The sequence below is a fragment of the Anolis sagrei genome, chromosome 5 (assembly GCF_037176765.1).
Source record: "Anolis sagrei isolate rAnoSag1 chromosome 5, rAnoSag1.mat, whole genome shotgun sequence".
In the NCBI taxonomy this organism is placed as follows: Eukaryota; Metazoa; Chordata; class Lepidosauria; order Squamata; family Dactyloidae; genus Anolis; species Anolis sagrei.
Window position 1 is genome coordinate 39,129,942 of NC_090025.1, and position 27,092 is coordinate 39,157,033.

The following is a 27,092-nucleotide window of genomic DNA, read 5'->3' on the forward strand; positions in this document are numbered from 1 at the left end:
AGGCGCACGTAACGTCCCATTCGGGGCGAGACGGCAACGCGCGGCTTTTTCAAAATGGAGCCCCTCCAGGAGGGAGTGTCTCCCCGGCCCCCTTAGCGGGGAGGGAGGGAGAGGCCTGTGGATCCGCGGCGCCGACAGCAAGAAACTTGGATTAATGCGAGAGTGAGAAGAAAAGCAATAAAGGGCCGCCGGGGGAGCGAGGGCCGTCGCCATGGCCACCTGCATCGGCGAGAAGATTGAGGTGCGGAAACGGCCGTTACGCCTCCGAGAGGGAGGGAGGAGGAGGGGGAGGAGCGGAGGACGGACCCATTCTCGGGTTGAGGGGGAGCCTGGGTCAAACCATTTCTGAGCCGTAGAGAGCGGGAATGTTTTCTTTTCTTCCCAGAGTTCTGGCCTGACAGATAGGGAGGCGCTCCCATGATTGCTAATCACCAACTATACTTTTACACACAAAACACTGGACTCCACCTCCTTCCTTTGAGACATTGTACGATTGATGCAGTTTGACATCGCTTTAACTGCCATGGTTCAGTGCTATGGAATCCTGGGAGTTGTAGTTTTGTGAAACTCCAGCACTCCTTGGTAGAGGAGCATAACAACAATAATAATAAGCTTTATTTGTATCCTGCCTCCTCTCTTCAAAGGGAGTTAAGGCGGCTTACAACAAAACAGCAAATACAGTAAATAATGTAACAAAATAATCACATATCAATAATAATGATATTAATATATTGTCGAAGGTTTTCATGACCGGAATCACTGGTTTGTTGTAGGTTTTTTCGGGCTAGAATGCCTTGGGGTGGCTTACAACAAAACAGCAAATACAGTAAATAATGTAACAAAATAATCACATATCAATAATAATGATATTAATGTATTGTCGAAGGTTTTCATGACCGGAATCACTGGGTTGTTGTAGGTTTTTTCGGGCTAGAATGCCTTGGGGTGGCTTACAACAAAACAGCAAATACAGTAAATAATGTAACAAAATAATCACATATCAATAATAATGATATTAATGTATTGTCGAAGGTTTTCATGACTGGAATCACTGGATTGTTGTAGGTTTTTTCGGGCTAGAATGCCTTGGGGTGGCTTACAACAAAACAGCAAATACAGTAAATAATGTAACAAAATAATCACATATCAATAATAATGATATTAATGTATTGTCGAAGGCTTTCGTGACCGGAATCACTGGGTTGTTGTAGGTTTTTTCGGGCTAGAATGCCTTGGGGTGGCTTACAACAAAACAGCAAATACAGTAAATAATGTAACAAAATAATCACATATCAATAATAATGATATTAATGTATTGTCGAAGGTTTTCATGACCGGAATCACTGGGTTGTTGTAGGTTTTTTCGGGCTAGAATGCCTTGGGGTGGCTTACAACAAAACAGCAAATACAGTAAATAATGTAACAAAATAATCACATATCAATAATAATGATATTAATGTATTGTCGAAGGTTTTCATGACTGGAATCACTGGATTGTTGTAGGTTTTTTCGGGCTAGAATGCCTTGGGGTGGCTTACAACAAAACAGCAAATACAGTAAATAATGTAACAAAATAATCACATATCAATAATAATGATATTAATGTATTGTCGAAGGCTTTCGTGACCGGAATCACTGGGTTGTTGTAGGTTTTTTCGGGCTAGAATGCCTTGGGGTGGCTTACAACAAAACAGCAAATACAGTAAATAATGTAACAAAATAATCACATATCAATAATAATGATATTAATGTATTGTCGAAGGTTTTCATGACTGGAATCACTGGGTTGTTGTAGGTTTTTTCGGGCTAGAATGCCTTGGGGTGGCTTACAACAAAACAGCAAATACAGTAAATAATGTAACAAAATAATCACATATCAATAATAATACTAGTAATAATAATTCAATATTATAATTATATATTTACATTACATGTAATATTACTAATAATATTACAATATAATGGTATAGTGCAATATAGTAATATATACTGATAGTGTACTATGCTAATAATATAATATATTGTATGAAAATATATATTGTAAGCCGCTCTGAGCCCCCTTCGGGGTGAGAAGGGCGGCATATAAATGCCGTAAATAAATAAACAAATAAATAAATAAATAGAACAGTGGTTCTCAACCTGTGGGTCCCCAGACGTTTTGGCCTTCAACTCCCAGAAATCCTAACATCTAGTAAACTAGTTGGGATTTCTGGGAGTTGTAGGCCAAAACACCTGGGGACCCACAGGTTGAGAACCACTGGCCTAGAACATGGCCATACAGCCCGAAAAAAACTTCAACAACCAAATCATATTAATAACTTTATTTTTATACCCCGCCACCACCTACATAGGGATAAGCCTGGAAAAACACAGATTAAAACACAACGCAATAAAATAACATGAAAATAAAAAAATAACATCACAATAACATAACATTATAAAAGCAATCCCTAGCCTGGAGGGGCCCTGCTCTCGATCCCACCAGCCTCGCAAGCGCGCCTGGTGGGGACGAGGGATAGGTCCTTCTCGATGGTGGCCTCTCAGCTCTGGAACTCCCACCCACTGGAAATTAGAACTGCCCCTTCTCTCCTGACTTTTAGAAAACAGGTGAAAACCTGGCTCTGGAAACTGGCATTTGACGAATGAATCAATAACTCGTGGCTATATGGATGGATGGTGATGAACAACGATTTTATTGTGACGACTTGGCCATTGTAATTATATGATTGTATTTTGGGTATTTTAATGTGTTAGTGTATTATGGAATGTGATGATTTTAAAAGATTGCTTGTGATATTATTGTTGAGTCCCTCCAAGGAGGTGAGAAGACCGGTATACAAAAGCTCTAAATAAATAAATAAATAGCCTGAATAGTAGTAAATACTGAGTTCGGAGGGCTAAAAGTTTGTGCAATCGTTTTAGGACAGGGCTAAAGGAGAAGTGCAAAATTCGATGAAAGTTAGTTTTGTCTAATGTCATTTGGCATTAGACAAAATGGTACAATAATGTAAACAATAATAAATAAATAGTTTTAAACTGTTTAGCCCTCTAATCATCATGATCATCATCATGGGACACAAAGCGGCTTACAACATATTAAAATCATGTAAACGATTGATAATAAGTATAAAAGATCATAAAGTAAGCAGTTTAAAACAACAATAATATGCATTCACATTCTTGTGGCATCATGTCAGATTATATTGCACTTCTAAAACAGTTTGTGTGTGTGTGTGTGTATAAACACAGATTAAAACCAGCCAGTTCCTGTGCTCAAGGTATCCAGCATTGTATGTTATAGTTATGATAACAATTTAAAGTCCTATTTGATAGGGTGGTTAATACTCCCATTTAGTCATTATCAAAAGCCTGCTTGAATAGCCAGGTGTACAACTCCTTGAAAGTTTTGAGGGTGGGTGCTTGTCTAATTTCCTTGGGGAGGGCATTCCAAAGTTGAGGGGCCACTACTGAGAAGGCCCTCTCCATTGTCTCCACCAACCTCAGCTGATCTTAGAGTCTGAACTAAATACATTTGGGAATGCCAATTGTTTTATGTCTATGTGACTGTGTGACTAGTCAGTCCAATTTTGGCTTGTTTGAAAGTAAGGGTACACCTGCAGGGTAGAATTAAAAGTAGGGTAGTTTGACATCACCGTAACTGCCATGTACATGTTTAACATATACATGAAGCCATTGGGAGAGATCATCCGGAGTTTCAGGGTGCGGTGTCATCTCTACGCAGATGGTGTCCAACTCTTTTACTCCTTCCCACCTGCTACTAAGGAGGCTGTTCAAGTCCTGAACCGGTGCTTGGCCGCTGTAACGGACTGGATGAGGGCTAACAGATGGAAACTAAATCCAGACAAGACAGAGGTCCTCCTGGTCAGTCGAAAGGCCGAACAGGGCATAGGGTTACAGCCTGTGCTTGACAGGGTTACACTCCCCCTGAAGGTGCAGGTTCGCAGCTTGGGAGTGATCCTGGACTCATCGCTGAGCCTGGAACCCCAGGTCTCGGCGGTGGTCAGGGAGCTTTTGCACAATTAAAACTTGTGTGCCAGCTGCGCCCATAACTTGGGAAGTCTGACTTGGCCACGGTGGTACATGCTCTGGTTACATCCTGTATAGACTACTGCAACGCTCTCTACGTGGGGTTGCCTCTGAAGACTGCCCGGAAGCTACAACTAGTACAATGAGCGGCAGCCAGATTACTAATGGGAGCGGGGTACAGGGAGCATACTACTCCTCTGTTGCGCCAGCTCCACTGGCTGTCAATCAGCTTCCGAGCACAATTCAAAGTGCTGGTGTTGACCTATAAATCCCTAAACGGCTCTGGCCCTATTTACCTGTCTGAACGGATTTTCCCCTATGAACCATCAAGGTTATTAAGATCTTCTGGAGGGGTCCTGCTCTTGGTTCCACCGCCTTCGCAATTGCGTTTGGTGGGGACGAGGGACAGGGTCTTTTCGGTGTGGCCCCTCGGCTTTGGAACTTCCTCCTGATGGAGATTAGATCTGCCTCCTCCCTCCTGACGTTTAGAAAGCTGGTAAAACATGGCTTTGAGATACTGCATTTGCAGAATGATGACTGTGTCAATAACTGCTGACCTTTCTGGTGGATGGCGGTGAATTTGTGATTCTTTTGGACGAACTGATTTTTGCTGTAAGCTGTATGAATTGTATAATTGTATTTTATATTGATGATTTATAATGTTTTTCTTATTGTATTGACTCTTATGTTGTAAGGCGGCCTGAGTCCCTCCTTGGAGGTTGAGAAGACCCGGGTATAAAAACTTTAAATAAATAAATAATGGCTCCATGGTATGGGATCCTGGGAGTTGTAGTTTGGTGAAGCACCAGCAGGCTTTGGGAGAGAGAGACCCTGCAAAAGCTACAACTCCCAGGATTTCTTAGCATTGAGCCATGGCAGTTGGAATGGAATTAATGCAGTTCCACATCATTTTAATGCCATGGCTGAAATCTGTGGGCTCCTGGGAGTTATAGTTTAGACGGTCTTGAATCTCACTCCCTGCTTCACCACAGGACAGCCCTTAAGTGATGTCAAACTGTAGTAGAATTAGTACAGTGTTGATCAGGCATGGGCGAACTGGGGCCCTCCGGGTGTTTTGGACTTCAACTCCCATAATTCCTTACAGCCTACCGGCTGTTAGGAATTGTGGGAGTTAAAGTCCAAAACACCCGGAGGGCCCCAGTTTGCCCATGCCTGGTGTAGATGCATCCTGAGGATGGGGCAGGACTGCGCGGGGCGATAACTGGATTGCCCGCGGAATCTCTCTGTTTGTGTGTATGTATGCATACACACACATATACACAAACACAGAAACTTGTATGTTGTGGTTTGGCGTCCCCACGGGGCATTTCCTTGGCGACTGCTATGGCAGCGGGAGCCAGGGAAGCGGCGTCTCCCTGGAGAGCGGGAGGAAAGGCGGCAAGGCAAGGCGGGCGGCCCCTCTGCCTGGCCTCGCTACTGCTGCTGCTGTTGCACTCGTGTCGGGCTCCTTCCTCCTCCTCCGAGCAAGATGCCGCAGTGGCTGCTCAGCCTCCTCCTCTCTCCGCTGCCCAGCGAGGCTGAGTGCCCCGCCGGCATGTCCCCCTTCCTGCCCTGGGAAGAGGAGCAGCAGCAGCAGGAGGAGGAGAGCTCCATCCAGGTAAAGCCCGCTGCTTCGCTCCCTTTCCGCCCCTCCCAACATCGCTGTCACTTGGATCCGGTCCCTGGCACTGCCCCCAGTTGCTTGAAAGTGTTCTCCCAAGGCTTGGACGGGAGAGGTTTTGTTTTGTTTTGTTTCTGAGAGTACCTCTTGCAGTATAGAATTAAGACAGTTTGGCTCAATGCAAGGGAAATCTGAGTGTTGTAGTTTTACAGTATCTTTAGTCTTCTCTGCCAAAGTGTGCCGGTGCCACACCAAACTACAACTCCCTGTAGTTGTAGTTTGGTGTAGTTAAAATGCTTAAATTAGTGCCAAACTGCATGAATTCTACAGTGTAGATGCATTTTTCAAGTAGAACGGAAAGAAATAAGTCTTTTGCAGGGAAACAAGGGGCAGCTGGATTGAAACTTTCAACTACTGCAGTTATTCTCAACCTTTGATCTGCCAGGTGTTTTGGACATCAATTCCCTGAAGTCCTAGCCAGTTTATCAGGTTTTAGGGATTTTGGAAGCTGAAGTCCAAAACACCCGGAGGACCAAAGGTTAAGAACCATTGAACTAGCAGAAGAGTCTAATTTTAACACAGAGTACATCTACACTTATAGCCTCAATGCGGTTTGGAACCACTTTAACTGCCATGGCTCAATGCAAGGGAAGCCTGGGTGTTACAGTATCTTTAGTCTTTTCTGCCAAAGTATGCCAGTATCACACCAAACTATAACTCCCAGTAGTTGTAGTTTGGTGTAGTTAAAGTGGGGCCAAGCTGAACGAATTCTACAGTGTAGAAGTAGAAAGGAAAGAAATAAGTTTCAAGTAGAAAGGAAAGAAATAAGTTTTCAGCAGGGAAACAAGGGGTGGCTGGAATAAAACTTTCAACTAATGGAAAAGTCTAACTTTAACACACAGTGCATCTACTCTTATAGCATCAATGCAGTTGGGGATCACTTTAATTGCTATGGTATCCTGGGTGTTGTAGTTTTGGTGAGACACCCACACATTTCGGCAGGAAAGTCTAAAGAGCTTTTGGAACTGTACCTCCCATTATTTTACAAAGCACTGAGCCATGGTAGTTAAAAGTGGGGGGAAACTACATTAATTCTACAGCAATGTTTTGGTCTTCAAGGTGTTTTGGACTTCAGCTCCCACAGTTCCTAACAGTTGGTAAGCTGACTGGGATTTCTGGGAGTTGAAGTCTAAAACACCAAGAGGACCAAAGTTTGGGATGCACCCCTGGGTATCCCAAAAAGTCAAGAGCTATGTCTTAAGCCACCAAAGGTTTTGTTTGATGATTTACATGATATATGTCCTCTCCTTACTCCACATGATATATTTGTACCATCAATCCAGGATGGAGTTTGGGACTGACTAAGAGGGCAAAATTCTTTAAGAGTAGATATGGAGGCAGCAGAGTTGTGTATAATTATCACAAATTCTGGAAACTATACTGATTGGATATATCTTAAGAAAGGCCATGGAGGTAAGGGAGGGGAAAGTCAGACCCATTCATCCTTTCTTCGCCTCTTCTCCAGTGCTTTTGAATAGGGAACGGAAAAAGGTATCCCTTCCCACATTTATAATGTACTTTAGCTATAATGTACTCACAGTTTTATTGTATAAAAACCTTGGGACTTTCTTGGTTTGGAACAAGGATTAATTTTAAGTAAAGGTTACTTAGATCAGTCATTTACACTATAGCATATGGGTGGAGGAGAATTACAATAGATTTTGCAAAATGAGAAAAATCCACATAGACTAAACTTTCAGTGGCCAGTACAAATAAATATGCAAATCATAAATGACCATTTGTAATAAAAACTCTAACACATGTCATATTTAATATTGGAATGGCCTTGGACTATTATTTTCAGATCATATGATTTTAATGTTTATATTAATATGTTTTTAACATCACGTTTTAATGTTTAAAAGTTACTATGTTTTATAATTTAATTGATAGCTATATGCCATTGTTGTTTCATGTTAGGTTTTTCGTATGTATGTTAGGCATTGAATTTTGCCATGAATATATTGGACACTGCTTTGTGTCCGTCGCCCTCGCCTTGGGGGGGGGGGGGGGGCGAGAAAAGCGGTATATAAATGAAGTAAATAAGTAAATGTGCACTCTCTGTCTTTTCCAGGATTTCAAGGTGGGGAACCTGCTGGGTAAAGGTTCCTTTGCAGGAGTCTATAGAGCGGTATCCCTGAAAACAGGCCTAGAGGTGGCCATCAAAATGGTAAGTAGCCATTGGATCAGAAACCTACATAACTAGCCTGTAGTCATTTGAGAATTTGGAATGACAAATTACTGGTGGGAAGGAATTCATAGCCACATTTCATTCTTTGAACCCTTGGTTTGCCGCATTTTGGCAAATTCTTGACATTTTTCATGTTTCTGATGATTTGCATTACTATTACTATGGTTGTTTTCTACTCATATTTAGTTCAGTGTATTTAACTGCAAAAGAACAAAACATCCATGAATACTTACCGTATGTCTGTCTTACGATTCTAATCCAGCTTTGTTGACTATTGGTATGTAGAGGGGTTGGTTTTGTAAATTACTTTGCATAGATAAATAGAAGGGCCTTTCTATAAGGATACAGATTAACATTCTGTGTTGGGACTATTTGTGGTTTGACTATCTTATTGTCTATGGATGGATTATTACATTTATTTAAGTTCTGCCTTTTTTCCAGATTGGACTCAAAGTGATTTTCTGTTATTTTGTTGCTCATTGAGGTGAATTCATTCAGTCTATATAGCCTTATTGAATTTTAAATAATGCAAGCTAGGGGGCAGACTAAGATTTGGACTCTATTCACAAGGAGAGGCTACAGGCAGTATAGCCAACAGTGAGGGGATAATAGGAGTTGCAGTTCAAAAACATGGAATACTGTTGCTGACACTATTATGTCCCATGTTATTCAATTGGACTTGTTTCTTAGATATTAAGATTTCAGCGTTAAAGTCACAAGCTGAGGAAAGCAGGCTGGCATTGGCAGTTATTCATTGTAGCTCAAATGTTCATCATGATATTCTCAACTCTAGAAATAAAGTATTATTATTGTTGTTACTATTTTTGTCAGTTTAGTTCCAATGCCAGATACAGTGTCAGGTTATTTAATCTTGCATATATGAAGAATTAAGAGAATCAATTCTGTTTTTTCCCCAGATTGATAAAAAGGCAATGCACAAAGTTGGAATGGTCCAGAGAGTTCAAAATGAAGTAAAGATACATTGTCAGTTAAAACATCCCTCTATACTTGAGGTAAAAATTTACACTAATAACTTGAAATATTTCTTATCACATTCATGACCAAACTTTGGTTTATTCCAACACTTTTTTTCTTTTCCAGTTGTACAATTACTTTGAAGATAGTAACTATGTGTACCTCATATTAGAAATGTGCCACAATGGAGAACTGAGCAGATATTTAAAGAACAGAAAGAAGCCTTTTGCTGAAGAAGAAGGTAGGATGGAAATATGTTTATTATCACACTGGTCAGCAGATAAGTAGGTTAGGATCCAAAGAATCCTTCAAGTAAAATAAGTAAAATAAGTGGGATCACTTTGCTGAACAATGGACTTGTGTGTCTATAACACAGAATGTTTGAAAATGACACTTGTTTTCACTGTGGTGACCTGCTGCTGTGACATTCTTTCTTTTAAGAGAGTTTTAGACCATAGCAAGTTACATTCTTGATGGTCTGATCTAGCTGTCTCTCCAGAGTATCCTGATTTTCATTTATTGTTTCTATTGACCACCAATATCAGTGATAAAATAAGAAAGAACGTGTTTTGATGTCTTTTCAAAGTATACTCACAGTCTAATAGCTAGAGGCTTGACTTCATGATATATCATTTTGGGGAGTTTTATCCTCTGTTTTTTAATGAACTTGCTTTAAGCATTTTAATTATAGGTTGTTTAACTACATTGAGTAATATCTTTAATAACACAGAAAAAAGTTTCTGTGTATGTTTTCAAAAGTGCTTTCGAGGTAGTAGTTTTCATTTGTGTAAGTTTCTTTAAGCTCCAATTTTGTAGAAGACATCGGCTATAAATGAGTAAAGTATTATGATGTCTGTTGAAATATACCATTGGGTGGCTTTGTAGTAAACTGGTGCTGACATCTCATTTTGATTTGAAGGCCTGGGTTGTAGTTGACTCCTAAACATAAATATCTGAGTCAAAACAGTCCCAATTTCTCAATTTATACACTGGCTATGTATTGTTTTGTTTTGTTTTGGTTTATTTTTTTGTAATAGAATAATCATTAGTATAGGAAGACTATTAGATGAGATATTGGAGGGTATGGGATCACTATTTTTTTAGATTTTTAATGTCAGATTTGTTAAAATCACTTTTACAACATGAAGCTTATGAGCTCGTATTCAAAGCCTTCACTTCCTAATTTTGCTTTAACATTATGTTCTAGAATAATCTAAAGTTTTCCTGGAACATTGTCTATGACATGGTTATTTTCAAGTGGAATACTGCATATTATAAAACAACATTTGTGATTCCTATTGCTCTTTTGATTGGGTTATGAATATGCATAAAGGAACAATTTGCATGTAGCTTAATTAATTTGTGAAGGTTATCAGCTTGTTTCAGTTTCAGGAGGAGCTCGGTTTCCTTGCTGAAATATGGTAATAACTATATTACCGTGAAAAAAATGTGCAAGGATTCTAGAGAACTTTAGAAAATCCTGGTTAAATATGTAGCATGTTCATTTTGCTCCATCTGCTAATACTATCACTAAACAAAACAAGAAAAGTTTTGTATGGTGTATTGTTATTAAAAAATACCAAACAGGATTAAATCAAGAACAAATCCTGCCTTACATTTCTGGCTAATAAAGAGGATGGCAAATAAAGATCCCTTGTTTGGAAAATTTGCTAAACACACCAGTCAAGTGAGACTGAACGGATTGCATGTATCAACGTGGGAGTTCATTTGCAGTATGCTGCATTCCCTGCAATCATGATTTATCATTCTCTGTGAATGCATTAAATACTCTGTGGTGGTCTCAATTACACAAAATGGATTTGCAAACAAGTTCAAAGATATGATCATAAAATACTTTTTAACCACTCCCTTACTTTTTATTCTCTACAGTTCGGCATTTCATGCATCAGATTATTACAGGGATGTTGTATCTTCATTCCCATGGAATATTGCATCGAGACCTCACACTCTCTAATCTGTTACTCACCAACAACATGAATATCAAGATTGCCGACTTTGGACTTGCAACCCAATTGAATATGCCTCATGAAAAACATTACACAATGTGTGGGACTCCTAATTACATTTCTCCAGAAATAGCAACAAGAAGTGCGCATGGCCTTGAGTCTGATGTCTGGTCTTTGGGCTGTATGTTTTATACTCTCCTGGTTGGGAAACCACCTTTTGATACTGATACAGTAAAGAACACTTTGAACAAAGTGGTGTTGGCAGACTATGAAATGCCGGTATTTTTATCCGGTGAAGCTCAAGATCTTATTCACAAGTTACTTCGCAAAAACCCAGTGGATCGTTTAAGCCTTTCATCTGTATTGGATCATCCTTTTATGTTGAAGTGCAGCTCAGGAAGAAGTAAAGACCTGGGAAATGTAGAAGACTCAATGGACAGTGGAAATGCCACAATTTCTACTGCTTTTACTTCCTCCCCCAGTGTCAGTACAAGTGGCTGCTTAAAGGAAAAGAAAAGACTGTTAGTGGGCCAGCCACTTCCTAACAAAATGACAATTCTCCCTAAAAATAAGAATTCCAGTGATGTCTCATCGGGTTGTGGAAGCACATCTCATAGCAACTGGGGAGTTCCTGCAAAAGAAATTGCTACTGGTAGGGGAAGAGCAATGCAGCTGATGGAAGAAAGACCCCATTCACGCTACCTCCGGAGGGCACACTCCTCTGACAGATCAGGCACAAACTACAGTCGAGGGGAGGCACATCATGTGGAAAGATGCCATTCTCTGGAGATCCTTTCAAAAGCCAGAGGAGGGCCAATAGAAAACATGAAGGATTTTTCACCTGCAAATAGCCATGGTGATATTCCTGCCATATTTAAAGAAAAACTCCCGACTAGTTCTGGCTCAATGGAAAAAGAACTTTCCCCACCTGTGAAGGATCAAATTCGGTAAGATTCAGTCTCTTATATCTGCTTTTTATGTTTGTCATAAATAGTTTTTCTTTTATACCTAGAGGCCATTCTGTAATATGCTACACTGTGGTTTAGCATAGAGGTGAGAAACTACATGTTCCTTCAGGTGTTATAGGGCTAAAACGTTGAGTGTTGCTTGCTAATGGTTGTGCACAGACTCAAACAACACATGGAGGCTTGCATGATCCCAATGTATGGTTTATTGCCATACGAATGAGTCTCAGGCTCATCAACTATCCTCTCCATCCCCAATAGAAAAGAGACTTTTGCTTCATTAAAAAACCCTAATTCTTGTGTAACACTGTCAAATTTTGGACATATTGTGGGTTTATCTTGACTATAATTGAGAGAAACAAGGCAAATTCTAAGTAGTGTAAACTATTAATATTACTTCTACCTGAAATAGATGTGATCTTTATCCTTTATAGTAGCAGTACATCATTTATTCCATAATAATAGTAGTAGTAATAATAATAATAATAATAATAATAATAATAATAATAATAATAATATTCTTTATTTATACCTGACACCATCTCCCAAAGGGACTCAGGGTAGTTCATAAGTACTCAAAGGTGCTAACACACAAAATACATCAGGTGCATAAACAATAACAGAAAAACAATAACAATAAGAAGGAACATAATATCATAAAACCCCACTGATTAAAATCAATACAGTGCAACATTAACTGGAAATATAAAACAATTAAAATATAACGTCTTTTAATGTTCTTATTTTAAAACATTTTTACAAAGAATATTTATGAATTCTTTTATCCCATTGTTTTAGTTCAAATTATCTCTGCCCAATGAAACCCAGTGTTGGCTTGTTAGGGATGAAGTCCCAAACTGAAACAATGGAGCAGTGGCTTGGAAATATGCAACTGAATGGTATGAATGTATTTTATGATTTTATAATTGTTTAGTTTGATTATTAACTATATTAGATCTCATCTGGTAATTCCCATAAGCAAGAACAATAAGAGATATTGGATATCTGTCCAGAATTTGAAATATTATATTTACCCTTTAAAGAAATTCCATCTGGGCAGAGGCTGCCATTGATTCTTAACATGTATTTTAAAAATGTGGGTCTTCATGTTCATAAAGAGTATGGGACTTTCTGAAAATTTTGGGTATACATCTCACTTTTCTGAAAGTTGAAAGATGTCAACTTGATTACATATATAAATATAACTATTCCCATTTCTACAGAAGGGATGAGGAAAATACAAATAAGAGGAACAGAAGGGGAGGAGGAACTTTCTTTATCCTGTATTATATTACATAATGTACTAAAAGAGTCCAGACCACTGCAGTGATTTAACCAAGGATTACTTAAATCTTTTCTGACATTTTCTTTCCTTTTGATTCACCAGGAATGCAGTGGGGAATTGTAATTGTAGGACATGTAGCAGGGATTATTTGAATCGTATAATTTTCATCTCAATTTTATTTAATTGCTTCTGAATGTTGACAGATGGGGTATATGTGATAATTCATACATCTTACTTGGACAGAAGTGGTAGTGTTGTTTTGATACCTCCCCAAATGCTTCATCACCACTCCCCTACCATCTGGTAGTTTTAAAGGCAGGGACAAATAACATGGTGCTTAATGTCTTCCAGTACAGCTAGAATTGTTTTCAAATAAAAAATGTGACTTTTGAATATAGGTGGTAAATGTAAGGAATTTTACTAAAGATTTGTAATATGCTGTTCTCATTCTTTGGCTTTGAAAATACTCAGAAAATGAGTCACATGATACAGTACCTGACTTATCACTCGTAATGCAATACATTGCACCATCAGGTGGCTTATTGCAAATAAACTGCTCTAATGTACGAGGCAGATCCTTAAAGTGGATAAAATGATATATTGCTTTTGTCTAGAAAGATTTAATTATCAGAATTTCTTAGAAATGAAATGTTTGTGCTGTAGTTGTTGAGAAAAATCCTATAATGCGTTTTTAAAATCACTGAAATACTTTTCTTACTTCAGCTCAGATTTCAGAATCTTCATATAACACAAATGGAAATTTTCAGTTCCATCTTAATGTGCCTCAAGATACATTGAAAAATGCATGGAATGGCTTAAAAGGGAAAAGGCCTCCTGGGTATACACACTCAACTGTGACCTCGGGGGGAGCACCGGACACAAAAAAATACACTGTTGGACTTCCATGTGAAGGTGAAACGGCTCTGCCGCCATCCTCATTTGATCACCCTCTTGTGTCAGAAATTGCAAACAGGGCCAAAGAGCCACAATATGGACACCCAAAACCTACTCTTCGAAGTATTGTATCTCCCCTGAGTGCTCACAGATTAAAACCAATCAGGCAGAAAACAAAAAATGCTGTGGTATGTATAAAATTACATGTCAGAACTATTATTAAAGAATTAAAGTTAATAATTACATGAACAACAGATTATTTCCTCATCATTTTGAAATGGTTGGTTGTTAAATACACAAGATGTGACCATCGAAGTAAGAGCTGATGGCTACTGCTATCATCAGCAGTAAGGTTGCATTACAAGTGTGTTTCAGGACTTGAATGATCAAGTCTTTATCTAGCTTTTTTGTAACGGTGGCCAATTGAATCAATTCTTTAAACCTGAATCACTGGCATTAATCATTGGTGATAACAGAATATGCAATATGTTGTTTAGTTTTCCATAGAATTTGAGAGGAAATATGGACCACATTCTGGTGGGGAATATTAAGCTTTTGATAAGAACCTTTTGTATTATTTTATTTTAGATTGTATGTCTTTGGCAGGACCCATTGATTTGGTTGTTTTACTGTAAAGTGCGGTGTACGTTTGGTGGCACTATATAAAGAAACCTATTCCTACAAAGTGTTAAAGAATATTGGATAACGGGATTTTCTTCTGGCAGAAGACAGATCATGAATCCATTTCCTTTTTTTTCTTTCAGTGTGATTGCCCTTCACACTCCCATCCATTTGGTTTTGCTTTTATTGTATTTTCCCGTTGAATCTCCCATTTGCTCTTTAGCTATTTTCATAGCATTTATAATTCTAGTAGGGGTTGAACAGTCTGCTTAGTTTGATCATAGGTTCCCAGCAACCTAATAATTCTCTCTGCTTTTTGACTGTATTTTGCTTAAATTGTGTTCTTTTTCCAATGTATTCTAGGTGAGTATTCTAGATACAGGAGAAGTCTGCATGGAATTTCTAAAAGAATATAATTTGCAGGAGTTTGTAAAAGAAGTTCTGAGGATTTCTTGTGAAGGAAGTGTGGTGAGTAGTAATTAATACTATTTCTAATTCTGCAAATTTGAAAGACTCTCATTAATCTAATAACAGCAACCCTGATACTATGAATATCTTATGCAACAATTAGATTATGGTGCCACAAGATTTCTGGATATGTAGTTAGTTTCTCTTAAAATCAGTACTGACACGTTGCTTCTGAATGTAAGCATAAGCAACTTAAGTGTTACTCTCTTCAAAGAATAGCATTTGATTTTATTGGGGTTTTTTTTGAGGTTTTAAATTCTATTGTATCTGTAAATTTGCTTACTGCAGATAACAAATAGTTGCTTTTGAGAAAATGGAAAATTTTGGTTGATAACACTAATCACCTTAAATTAGCAGTAGATAGCGTTGAATTACCACTGATTACACTGTGTAGCACACATTTTGATGCCTCAAATGTTAGACCTGTTTCTGGGTATATTTGATCTGTTGATTTCGAAAGTAGCCTGTTTTCTCCTGTCAGATCTTGCTTTTGAGCTAGAGAATATATGCTATATGTTAGTCTTCATCTTTTTGCCCACAGAAAACCGTGATAACCATATCTAAGAAGCTAGAGTTGATTCAGTCTATCCATTGCAGTTTTCTGAATCAGGGCCCTTCCACACAGTCCTATATCCCAGAATATCAAGGCAGAAAATTATCTGAGTATGGATTCAGATAACCCACTTTAAAGAATACATTGTAGGATTCTCTGCCTTGATATACTGGGATAAAGAGCTGTGTGGAAGGACCCTCAGTGCTCCAAATAATCCCAGGAACAAGCCTAAAAACCAAGATACCAATATTTTTTTTGGTTGGGCTGTCTTATTGGTAAAAGAAATGTTAAGCACATAACCCTTGACTGTGTAATTCTGTTTTTCTATGTATGAAGGTCACTGTTTACCACCCAAATGAAGGTAGAGGCATTCCTCTTAATGACAGACCACCACCACCTTCTAAAGACAACAGTGTGTATACATTTGACAACTTGCCAGGTAAGGTTAATTTCCTTGATCTTTTTCTAGAACAAAATCATGAGTTCAAATAATCATTAGGCAACATTTTTCCACCTGCTACTTACAGGGTTTGTAGAAATAAGTAAGGTTTAATGGGTGTTACATTTCTTTACCTCTCTGTGTGAAAAATTCAGAAGATGATTGCTTATCTCTTGTGTGCCAAAGCTTGTGTCATGTGTTTCAAAGGTGCATATCTATAATTATAACATTGACATAAATTATATGTGGATGGTCTCATATTTGGGTAGGGACAGTAGTGAGGGCACTCAAGCACTGTTAATTAATTTCTGAGAAATCTCTTTGCAGGGATTCATAGCAGGCAGAATTTAAACATTTATTAAATGTTCCATAAGTGGACAGCACTTGAGTTATAATAGCTTTCTGTTGTGTTTATTTTCTGACTTTAGAGAAGTACTGGAAGAAGTATCAGTATGCTGCCAAATTTGTGCAGTTGGTAAGATCCAAAACTCCAAAAGTTACTTTCTATACAAGATACGCCAAGTGCATGTTGATGGAAAATTCTTCTCCTGCAGATGTGGAAATATGCTTTTATGATGGTATGTATCCTTAAACTGTTCTGCATATTTCCCTTCAGCCATTCAGAATACACGTTGAGTATCCCTTATCCAAAATATTTGGGACCAGAGGTGTTGTGGGTGATGGTTTTTTTCAGATTTTGGAATATTTTCATATGTACAATGAGATATCTTGGAGATGGTGTCAAGGGTTAAACATGAAATTCATTTATGATTTATATGCACTTTATATAAATAGTGTGAAGGTAATTTTACCAACAGTATTTTGGGCATAAATGATGTTTGTGTACATTGAACCATCAGAAAGCAAAGGTGTTAGTATCTCAGCTACCCATGTAGACAAATTTGTATTTTACAGTTATTTCAGGTTTTGAATTTCGTGATCTGACATACTCAGGCTCTATATTACTAGTCAACTACGACTGTAAAACTAAACCCATTAGCTAACAAAAACTTCCACCTAGTATTTTTAAAGGAATGTTATTAACTGACTTGTTATATTCACTTAAAGTAATGTAGTAGATTGAATACCTCAGTGATGGCTGGAAAATCTATTCTTTTAAAATGCTTTCTGGAAGTTGATTTTAAATATTTGAGAGTAATTGTAAATATTGAGAACTGAAAAGAAGTCAAATAATTGGTACAGGATTGCTATGTGCAGATAACCCCTGGTGTCTGATGCTCAAAGGCCACAACAAAGAATTTTGGGCCGAAGGTACTTGTGCTGTTGGCAGATGGACACTGTTGTATTTCACTGTCTGAAAGATACTCCTTGTCATATTACTTGGATATTCTTCCTTATAATTACACCTATTGCAATAATTTTATTTGAATTGTGAATAATTGTAAAATGCCACTTTTTAACTAGTTTATTTCTGTTAGAATGGAACAGCTGTGTTTATGCCTCTGTTGCTGAAGAAATACTTGCTTTTTTTTTAAAGGAGCAAAAATACATAAGACAGCAGGTATCATTCGAGTCATAGAAAAATCTGGCAAAGCCTACACAATAAAGGAAGAAAATGAAATGGGATTACAGAAGGATATCCAAATATATGTGGATCATGCAAATGAGGTAAATAATATAGCGAGTATAATGTTGCTGTTGTTTTGAATATTTGGGATGAATAAAGTAACTACTTCCAAATAACAAATTAGGGTACTGGACCTCTACTGGAGGAACAGCAGAATCCAGTGCGAGACAGTCTTTTTTATTGCAAAGCAGTACCACCCCCCAAACCTGCTCTGGTGACCCGGGAAATCCTCCAGACCAGTTTTTGGGCAGTTCTGCAGTTTTGAGCTGGAAGAAAGCTCTATTGTGCTGGTGCTATAGTGCCAGTGCCTTACTGGATTTAGGCCCTTGCCCCCATCCTGTATTATCCCAAGTTAACTTATCAAAGTTAACTGGAAGAAGATCTAGGAAAGATATATACATATACTTTAGTAGAATGTTTCAAATTATTTTCAACCTTCATTTTAATGCCACAGTATTGCACTTTCGAAGGGGTCAGCATATTTGACTATATTTTAAGACTGAGCCAGGAAGTGCTGTGTTTTATGTAATTTAATAGATTTGTTCAATGGTTGAATTGTTTTTAACTATGTATTTTTAATATTTCTATGTTTAATTCTATTTTAATCTATTTATGTTAGGTTTAATTCACACATCATATAAATAATAATAATAATAATAATAATAATAATAATAACTACATCACACAGTCCGACATGTGATAAAATACAAAAGCCAGCATAGTGATCTTGTTTGCTGTATACTAATCTTGTTATGTATCAAATAATAATAATAATTTATTGACCTCTTCTTGTAGTTTGTAGTGTTAGCGGGGTACAAATATAATAATAATAATAATAATAATAATAATAATAATAATAATAACAACAATTCAAAAAAACTGATGACAATCCACTACCATTACACCCATGCTTTACAGAGTGCAAACAACATCAGAAATAATACAGAATAATGCACAATAATAACAATAAGCTTATAATCAAAAAAATAATGTAAACTTTTAACTGGAGACTAGGTAGCAATAAACCAAGTTAAACAATAAACCAAAGACATGAGTGAACATTAAACATATATCATTGAAAGCAGTTAGAAATGAATTGCATTTAAAATGGCTAACACAGGTGTTTATTAAAAAATATAGTGCAAATAAGTTTGCCAGCGTTACAGTATCTTAGTCCTCTTCCTCTCCATATGCTAAAGTGAATAAGTGCGTTTTAAAAAGGAGAGGAGAGTGGGTGCCATTTTAATTTTTTTAGGAAGAGAGTTCTAGAGACAGGGAACAATCACAAAAAGCCTCCACCAGCTGAGCTTGAGACGGGGGTGGGACTCCTCCGCTGACTGAAGTGCACGGGATGGCCTATATAGTGAAATGCAGTTGGACAAATAGCCTGGACCCAAACCATATAATAATATTATTATTGTAACTTATTTTATTTTTTAACGCAGGGACATCGGATTTGCCTTGCACTGGAATCTGCCATTTTGGCAGAAGAAAGAAGCGAAAGTGTTCCATTTTTCCCCATTATTGTTGGGCGGTAAGCTGTTTCTTGTTTCTGAAATGTAACTTCTCACAGGCATTTTCAGTTCCAGCTTCTCTGTAATGTTACAGAAAGTCAAAAATATGGACATCATTTTCCTATCCCCAGGAAACCAGGAAACCCTGAATCTCCAAAGGCTTTGGTGTCGCCACCTCCTTTACAAGATACAGCTTCGGTGGTTCAAACAGCCTCCATGAAGAGAGGTCCTTCTGCCAGATCAGACTCTTCAAGTGAAGTATCCAACATCCATCCACATGTAAGTAAATACGCCTTTATTTGCATGATTGAAATTTAGCTTTTCATCATACTGTTAATGCTTCGGTTTTTAAAAGGAAGAATAATGACTGGAGGGTTTTTTTAAGTCTTGCATATTTTAACAATGAATGAAACCTGTACCCTGTGTTTGGTATATGTTTTTATAGTAGTTTTTATGTATTTTATTTTATATAGTTGATGTTCATATGTTTTGACTCAGTTGTTAGGAGAGGCGGGTAATAGAGGTATACTTATTACAGTATCCAGAGAAGAACAATATTTTTACGACTGGAGTTCTCATGGCGATATAAGGCCCAACTGCAACAATATTTTTGTAATTACTTCCCAGATGTCTTCATATGGAGGATCTGCATTCACAGCAGATGTGACTGAATCAAAGAGCTCAACTGGTCTCCCAAATGAGCATCCTGGAAATTCACCTCAACTGTTGAAATCGATTTTTGTCAAGAATGTTGGTTGGGCTTCTCAGGTGAGTTGATGTGCAACCAAGTGAAAAAGTCATAACTAGACAAGGTGCTTTAGTTTTGGTGCTCTAGTTTTCATGCTTCTTCTAAAGAGTAATTTATAATATGGTGTGTGGTGGATGTATATGGGGTGATTCCTGTACCTAGACTACTTTCTTAATCTTCATCATTGGCAAAGCAAGAAGGAGGTACTGGAAGAATGCTAAACCTGGTTAACTTCTGTATTTCAAATTGGAATATGTCCAACAAGGAAAAAACAATCTACATATTGATAGACTAAACAAAATGCTGGATATCCGCTGGATAATGGAGAAAGGCAGGGAGTTTCAGAAAAGCATCTACTTCTGCTTCATTGACTATTCTAAAGCCTTTGACTGTGTGGATCATAATAAATTGTGGCAAGTTCTTGGTGGGATGGGCATACCAAGCCACCTTGTCTCTCTCCTGAGGAATCTGTACAAGGACCAAGTAGCAACAGTCAGAACTGACCACGGAACAACAGACTGGTTCAAGATTGGGAAAGGCGTACGACAAGGCTGCATCCTCTCACCCAACCTTTTTAACTTGTATGCAGAACACATCATGCGATGTGCGGGGCTGGATGAATGCAAAGCTGGGGTGAAAATTGCTGGAAGAAACATTAACAACCTCAGATATGCAGATGACACCACTCTGATGGCCGAAAGCGAGGAGGAGCTGAGGAGCCTTCTAATCAAGGTGAAAGAAGAAAGCGCAAAAGCCGGGTTGCAGCTAAACGTCAAAAAAACCAAGATTATGGCAACAAGAATGATTGACAACTGGAAAATAGAGGGAGAAACCGTGGAGGCCGTGACAGACTTTGTATTTCTAGGTGCAAAGATTACTGCAGATGCAGACTGTAGCCAGGAAATCAGAAGACGCTTACTTCTTGGGAGGAGAGCAATGTCCAATCTCGATAAAATAGTGAAGAGTAGAGACATCAGACTGGCAACAAAGATCCGCCTAGTCAAAGCCATGGTATTCCCTGTAGTAACCTACGGATGTGAGAGCTGGACCTTAGGGAAGGCTGAGCGAAGGAAGATTGATGCTTTTGAGCTGTGGTGTTGGAGGAAAGTGCTGAGAGTGCCTTGGACCGCGAGAAGATCCAACCAGTCCATCCTCCAGGAAATAAAGCCCGACTGCTCACTGGAGGGAAAGATACTAGAGACAAAGTTGAAGTACTTTGGCCACATCATGAGGAGACAGGAAAGCCTAGAGAAGACAATTATGCTGGGGAAAGTGGAAGGCAAAAGGAAGAGGGGCCGACCAAGGGCAAGATGGATGGATGGCATCCTTGAAGTGACTGGACTGACCTTGAGGGAGCTGGGGGTGGTAACGGCCGACAGGGAGCTCTGGCGTAGGCTGGTCCATGAGGTCACGAAGAGTCGGAGACGACTGAACGAATAAACAACAAAACAAAATGCTAAATATATTGCTGAAACAAAAACATACTAAAAGTTTGCCAAGATTAAATAACAGGCAAACACTCTTATGTTGCATAATTGTCAGGCGGAGATAAGAGGATGTGAAATGAATCAATATAATATATATGCTCTCCCTATAGTTTTAGCCTGGGTCCTGGAGCCATATTCTTACTGTGAAATCAGTTTATAGATCACCTAAATTAGGCCAGAACTTCCTCTTCATGATGTGATCTTTATGTAACAGTATTATCTGTCCTTGTTAATAAACTTCAGCAAAAATAAACCATGTGTAAAGAGTTTTTTAAGAATATTCAGTGTATGAATTGATCAATGACATTTTTCCCTTGCCAGCTAACTAGTGGAGCTGTGTGGGTTCAATTCAATGACGGGTCCCAGTTGGTAGCTCAGGCTGGCATTTCATCCATCACATACACATCTCCAACAGGTGACACAGTCAAGTGAGTACCAGACTTAATATTGGTTCTCTGTGTTTCAGAGGGTTTGTAATTGTGTAAATCTATAGGGCTGTAGGTTCACCACCTATTCAAACAGATAAGACTTTTTTTCTAATTACTGGGGGCAAGTGCTCCTGCTCAGAACTCTAAACTTTCTGAAAAAGGGCTTATCTCATTCTATTAAATCTACTTACCAGAAATTTTTATTATTTCCTAGGTATGGTGAAAATGAGAAATTGCCAGAGTACATCAAAGAGAAATTACATTGTTTGTCTTCCATTCTGGTGATGTTTGCCAATCCGGTTGGCCCTCACTGACATTGTTTTGATACAGAGCCTTTTTAGAAAGCTTAATGTGAAATACAGTGAAAAATCAAAGAAGCAGAGCTTAATGAACACACAGTTCGCCCATCTTGGCTGGAGTAAATATATGATGGAGTTATGTGAGTGTGGCTTAGGTTTTAAAATCATCATCTGTTGGTAATACTGTGCTTTATAACAGATTGCAGGTAATTGCTGTGACTTAAGTTCTCTTATTTCTTATGCCGTGTGCCTGAACTGTATATATGTGTGTGTTTTCCACTCGTCTTACAAATGTGCCTGTAAATAACTTATATTTTAGTCTCGGCTTGTATGTAAAATGTATTGTTTTATAATTGTTTTATATTTTCGTAACTTTTTCTAATGAAATATCCCTGCAAATGCTTAAAAAAATAAATGCAGTGGTAACTGTTTAGATCACTTGCTTTATTTAACACAACTGACTAGGTAAAGTCCAGTTGAACACTAACAGTAGTTGAGACAGTAAAACTCCACCTCTGCAATAACCTGTAAGCCTCTTTACACTTGAGCACACTGGGCTTTTGATATATTGAATAAGAAGGAATGGGCCCAGTTCACTGGCAAAGCTAAATAACAGGGATTGGTTCTATTAAAATAAGGTTTCTGGCTATCTCTTTGTAGCTCTGCTTCTTAAAATACACAAATGAAGTAGCTAGGCTGGGTCATTATGAGAAAAAAATAAAATAAAATAAAGAGTAATAAGCATATTAGGATTAGCTAAAGTTGGAAAGCGATAAGCAAAATTTATTATTATATTTTGGTTAGTACCAATAAAAGCCCATAAGTTGCATTGTGACTTTGTTTTAAATCTTTTTTATTGGAAAATCATGGTTAATATAAAATCCAAACCACTAAATTAGCTTCTACATTTTTTTTCAAAAGCACATTTATAGATGAAGGTCAAATAGTAACTTATTACTAGAGAGTGGTAAAATGAATTCTGAAGTTGAAAACTATAGAGTTGTCAAACTAGTAAATGGTATACAAATTTAACTTCCTAATGATGTTAGCATATCCTCCAAGACATTCTAAGAATATGAGTATTTTCTGGGGTTTAATTATGGCTGTTTTATTTAACTGCTAGAATTAGAGAGCTTTTTGAGCACCTCAAAGTTTGAAAACTTTATAAAATCTTTCAGGATGTTATGGAAGACTTGCCACAACTTAACAACACCATCATCCTCTTCCTTCCGCTGCTGGCTTCATCCGCCACCTTCACTTGTATTGGATTCCCTCCCCCTCTCATCAAAGGTGGATCATCTGGGACCCATTCCTACTCAAGTGCTATCTTTTATTCTATCTTTACTGCTATGGTTCTGTCCTCTGTACACCAGAATTTGGCAATTTAGGAGGAGCCATTTAGAATTCTCAGCCAGAGCCACCAGTGTCTCAACAAACTACAAATCGCAGGGTGGACCAATGGCAGTCACAGCAATACTACTGCAGGCAGTCCCCAAGTAATGAACAAGATAGATTCTGTAGTAAGTTAGAACAGGCTCATTTTAAAATGTACTCCAGTCAAGTATATATATTCATGCTTTGGATCGCATTGGGAAGGGTCAAGACTTCTTTGGTGTTTGTCTTGCTCTCTCTGCCTCTATTTAGAAGATTTCACCTCACTTTCTGTCCCTGTGATAATTGGATTTTGAATAATTTGGCTTATGGAAACAAGGATTGATGGCAAAGTTTCAGTGGAGACACCTTTTCCCCATAACTCTTTGAGGAGTGAATTTCTCTTACTAGGAGTAGATTTATTTCACTTCTTGTTGTCTCACCTTCATTCTTAACTATGAATCATTTGTAAGTAACTTGGGGACTGCTTCTACTTTATAGTGTGCCTGGGGCCTGAGAAGAATAGGAATTCCGTTGCTTTACATCTTGCCCTAATGCTGAAATCTCCCTTCCTAGACTGATCTTTATGGGTGCTTTGGAATTTCAACATCCATGTAGAGACTGGATCTGTTCCAAGTGATACTGTATTCCACAGATGCTGTAATCCATATTCTGGAACTAGTTTTTTCTGCTTGATGGAATAATGATAATCTGGATAATTTTCCATAATTTCATTGACACATGACATCACCACCTGGTGGGCTTTAAATTTATTGATTCCTTTCATTTGTTTCTCAACTACTTGGTTTGTGTGAAGACAGTGGAACATCCTGACAATCTCTTTAAGTTTAAGATGCTCAAAAAGCTCTAATGATCAGGTGGGGATTTCTTTTAGTGTCAGGAGAGACTTGAGAAACTGCAAGTCAATTCTGGTGTGAGAGAATTGGCTGTCTGCAAGGACGTTGCCCAGGGGACACCTAGATGTTTTACCATCCTGTGGGAGGCTTCTCTAATGTCCCTGCTGACAGATGGGAGCTCACCCCATTCCCTGGATTCGAACTGCCACGTTACTTCTTGGCAGTACACTTAACAAAGTAAGAACAGAATGTAATACTTTTGTAGCTGGGAGGAAGATACAGCTCATTTCATTTTAATAATCACAAAGGTTTGTGCTTAGGTTCTATTGAAGAAACTGTAAAACTGTTTTAAATACTAGTATGTTACAGAAATTAGAATTTTATGACAATCCCAGTGCAATTTCTTGTAGTTTTATTAAGTAGCAGATAAATAATTCAGACAATAATACAATTCTCTATATTTTTATAGAAATGTCTGGAGAACAGTGAATGCTTTCATTAGTTAGTGGCATCAAATGTTGTGTTACTTTACATTAGCAGCAGTATTTTGGACAAAGAGGTTATTCTCAATTACATTCTTACTTGCTATCTACTGGCAAGAGCTGACAAGCAGCTATAACTAGAGCCACCAAGTAGCTGCAACTAAGTTGAAATCAAAGCTCCAGAAAGAGCATGACAAATTATTGTTCTTATCCAGTTCTATTCTATTCACACACATATTCATCAAGATAAGGCATCTACAGTGAGATACGTTTACCTGCAGCATTTTCTGTCAAGCCTTGTTAAGATCTATTAAAATTTAAGAGGTCTCATATGCTTTATGAAGCATAAAGAATTCAAGTTCAATATGAAAAACAGTTTCATGAGACCTGATTCACAGAATCAAGATTTTTAAAAAGTATAAGTGCATTAGAAAGTGGAGTCAGGGTTCTTGTGTCATCTCTTCAACTATACGTATTAGAGCTTTTGGTACTACTTTGATCATAGTCGCCAATCATGTTCCTTATTGAACACAAGGCGAGTCTCCTAATCAACATGTTACTGTAATTGCACTTCTGCACTAACAGTGGTGCTCAAACAGATCAGCAGTTACCCATAGTTAAAAATGTTGCTCTTGTAGCCTCTCGTGTCTGACAGAAAATGCAACAAGTCTCTTATACACTACTTCCAAGAGTAAGAGAGAAAGGACAATAATTCCACAGATGAAGCTGAAAGCCCAGCGAGGTCCCAAGTGTGTGTAGAGTTGGCTGACAAAGACTGGGCCAAGTATACGGGCAGCACTTCCACAGGCAGTTAACCAGCCCATGTAAATTCCCTACAAAAGACAAGACAACATCAATATTCATTGGGTTTTGCCCACTTCTGATATGTTCAGATACAAAGATGCTAAAACTGACTGAAAAGTCCAGAAATGTGAAAGAAACACACTCAACTTTAAACAGCATTTACAATGGTTTATATAGCATATGGCTGCCATATCTGTGGAGCACATGTGAATTCGTCAAACTACCGCTAAAAGTGAACCCTATTTTCAATAGGACAAACAATGGAGTCACTAAGTTGAGTGTGTTACTTGTACAGAAGGTCCTAAATGAATAAGTGAAGCTATTGAAAAATGTAACTGTAAACTTTATACTAGTTTTACAGATACAGGAGATGTATTGTACATTGTGAAAGTACATAATGCTGTCATTCAATTTAGGAATCAAGACCACTGTATTAAGCAAGACATAACTTAGAAATCAGTTATCAATTCATTAACATCAGGTTTTTCTAGAAATTAACAAAAAAAACTTATATAAATAAATAATATCAAAATAACGAATAACATTCATTTTTCATCTAGCACTAGAGTTCAAGAACAGCATTCACATTCTTTTTTTACGTTTCAGTAGTGATTGAAGAGTTAAATATCTTCACTGGCCTCCTATACTACCTTTCACATGATGTAACTGCATAGTAGAGGCACTAATTAACCTGGTTACTGAACTGTAAAGATATATAATGGTACACTTTCAAGATTGTCCAATGCACACTGGGCTCAAGATATATTGGGCACTTTGCTAGCTCAGCTATGTAGTAACATAATAGCAGCCGTGCACTGGATACAGATGTTACACAACTGTGTAATTCTAATTCCCACAGATTAAGTCGCAATGACCCAACAAAATTCCCACCACTATTTAATGTTTGCGTTACAAGTTGCTCTTTGTGCAATCAGAACTCTTGAGTAAATGAAGGTGTTGCTTTTCTATACTGAATTGAGAAACCTTAAACTTCCAAGAAAGGTGCTTGCTGGAAACAGAAGTACTGCTACCTCATGAGGTGCATCGTTTTGAAAGTTTGCCAGTGGTGTCCTGCCACTGCTGTGGAAAATTCAGGTCTGCTTGGGACAACAGTTTTAAAAAATCTGTTCTCTAGAGCAGGGCTGCTTAAACCTTTTCACCTGTAATCCCTTTTGGCCTGAGATATGTTTATGGCATCCCAGGGTATATAAGTACATAAAATAGGTGTAAAACCCAAACATTTACTAATAAATCAGCATTTGCAAGGCTTGCTAAACAGACAGATTTTCCTTTTTATGAAGTACAGCAGAAGTATCTTCTGTAGAGTCAACTGTAAACACTGCACAACACACTTGTGTAAATGTCTAAAACAGCCAATAGGTAGAATCCAGAAAAAAAGATCAGGACCCCAACATTGAACTACGGCAG

General features: G+C 38.0%; 2 protein-coding genes across 2 annotated transcripts in view; one reads left to right on the forward strand and one right to left on the reverse strand.

The window, feature by feature from the left end:
* On the forward strand, positions 1-24,826 carry PLK4 (polo like kinase 4). Its single transcript, XM_060778951.2, has 16 exons — positions 1-241; positions 7,803-7,898; positions 8,837-8,932; positions 9,021-9,135; positions 10,785-11,808; positions 12,625-12,725; positions 13,835-14,193; positions 14,990-15,094; positions 15,984-16,086; positions 16,515-16,664; positions 17,585-17,715; positions 19,120-19,208; positions 19,320-19,467; positions 19,816-19,956; positions 21,745-21,851; positions 22,066-24,826. The coding sequence occupies exons 1-16, from the start codon at positions 212-214 to the stop codon at positions 22,163-22,165; spliced, it is 2,895 nt and encodes a 964-aa protein (XP_060634934.2). The 5' UTR covers positions 1-211; the 3' UTR covers positions 22,166-24,826.
* Positions 24,774-27,092, reverse strand: part of MFSD8 (major facilitator superfamily domain containing 8) — a 20,839-nt gene continuing 18,520 nt past the window's right edge. The window contains exon 12 of the mRNA XM_060778952.2: positions 24,774-25,693. Coding sequence (XP_060634935.2) covers positions 25,478-25,693 — 216 coding nt within the window. The 3' untranslated portion in view covers positions 24,774-25,477. The remainder of the gene's footprint in view (positions 25,694-27,092) is intronic.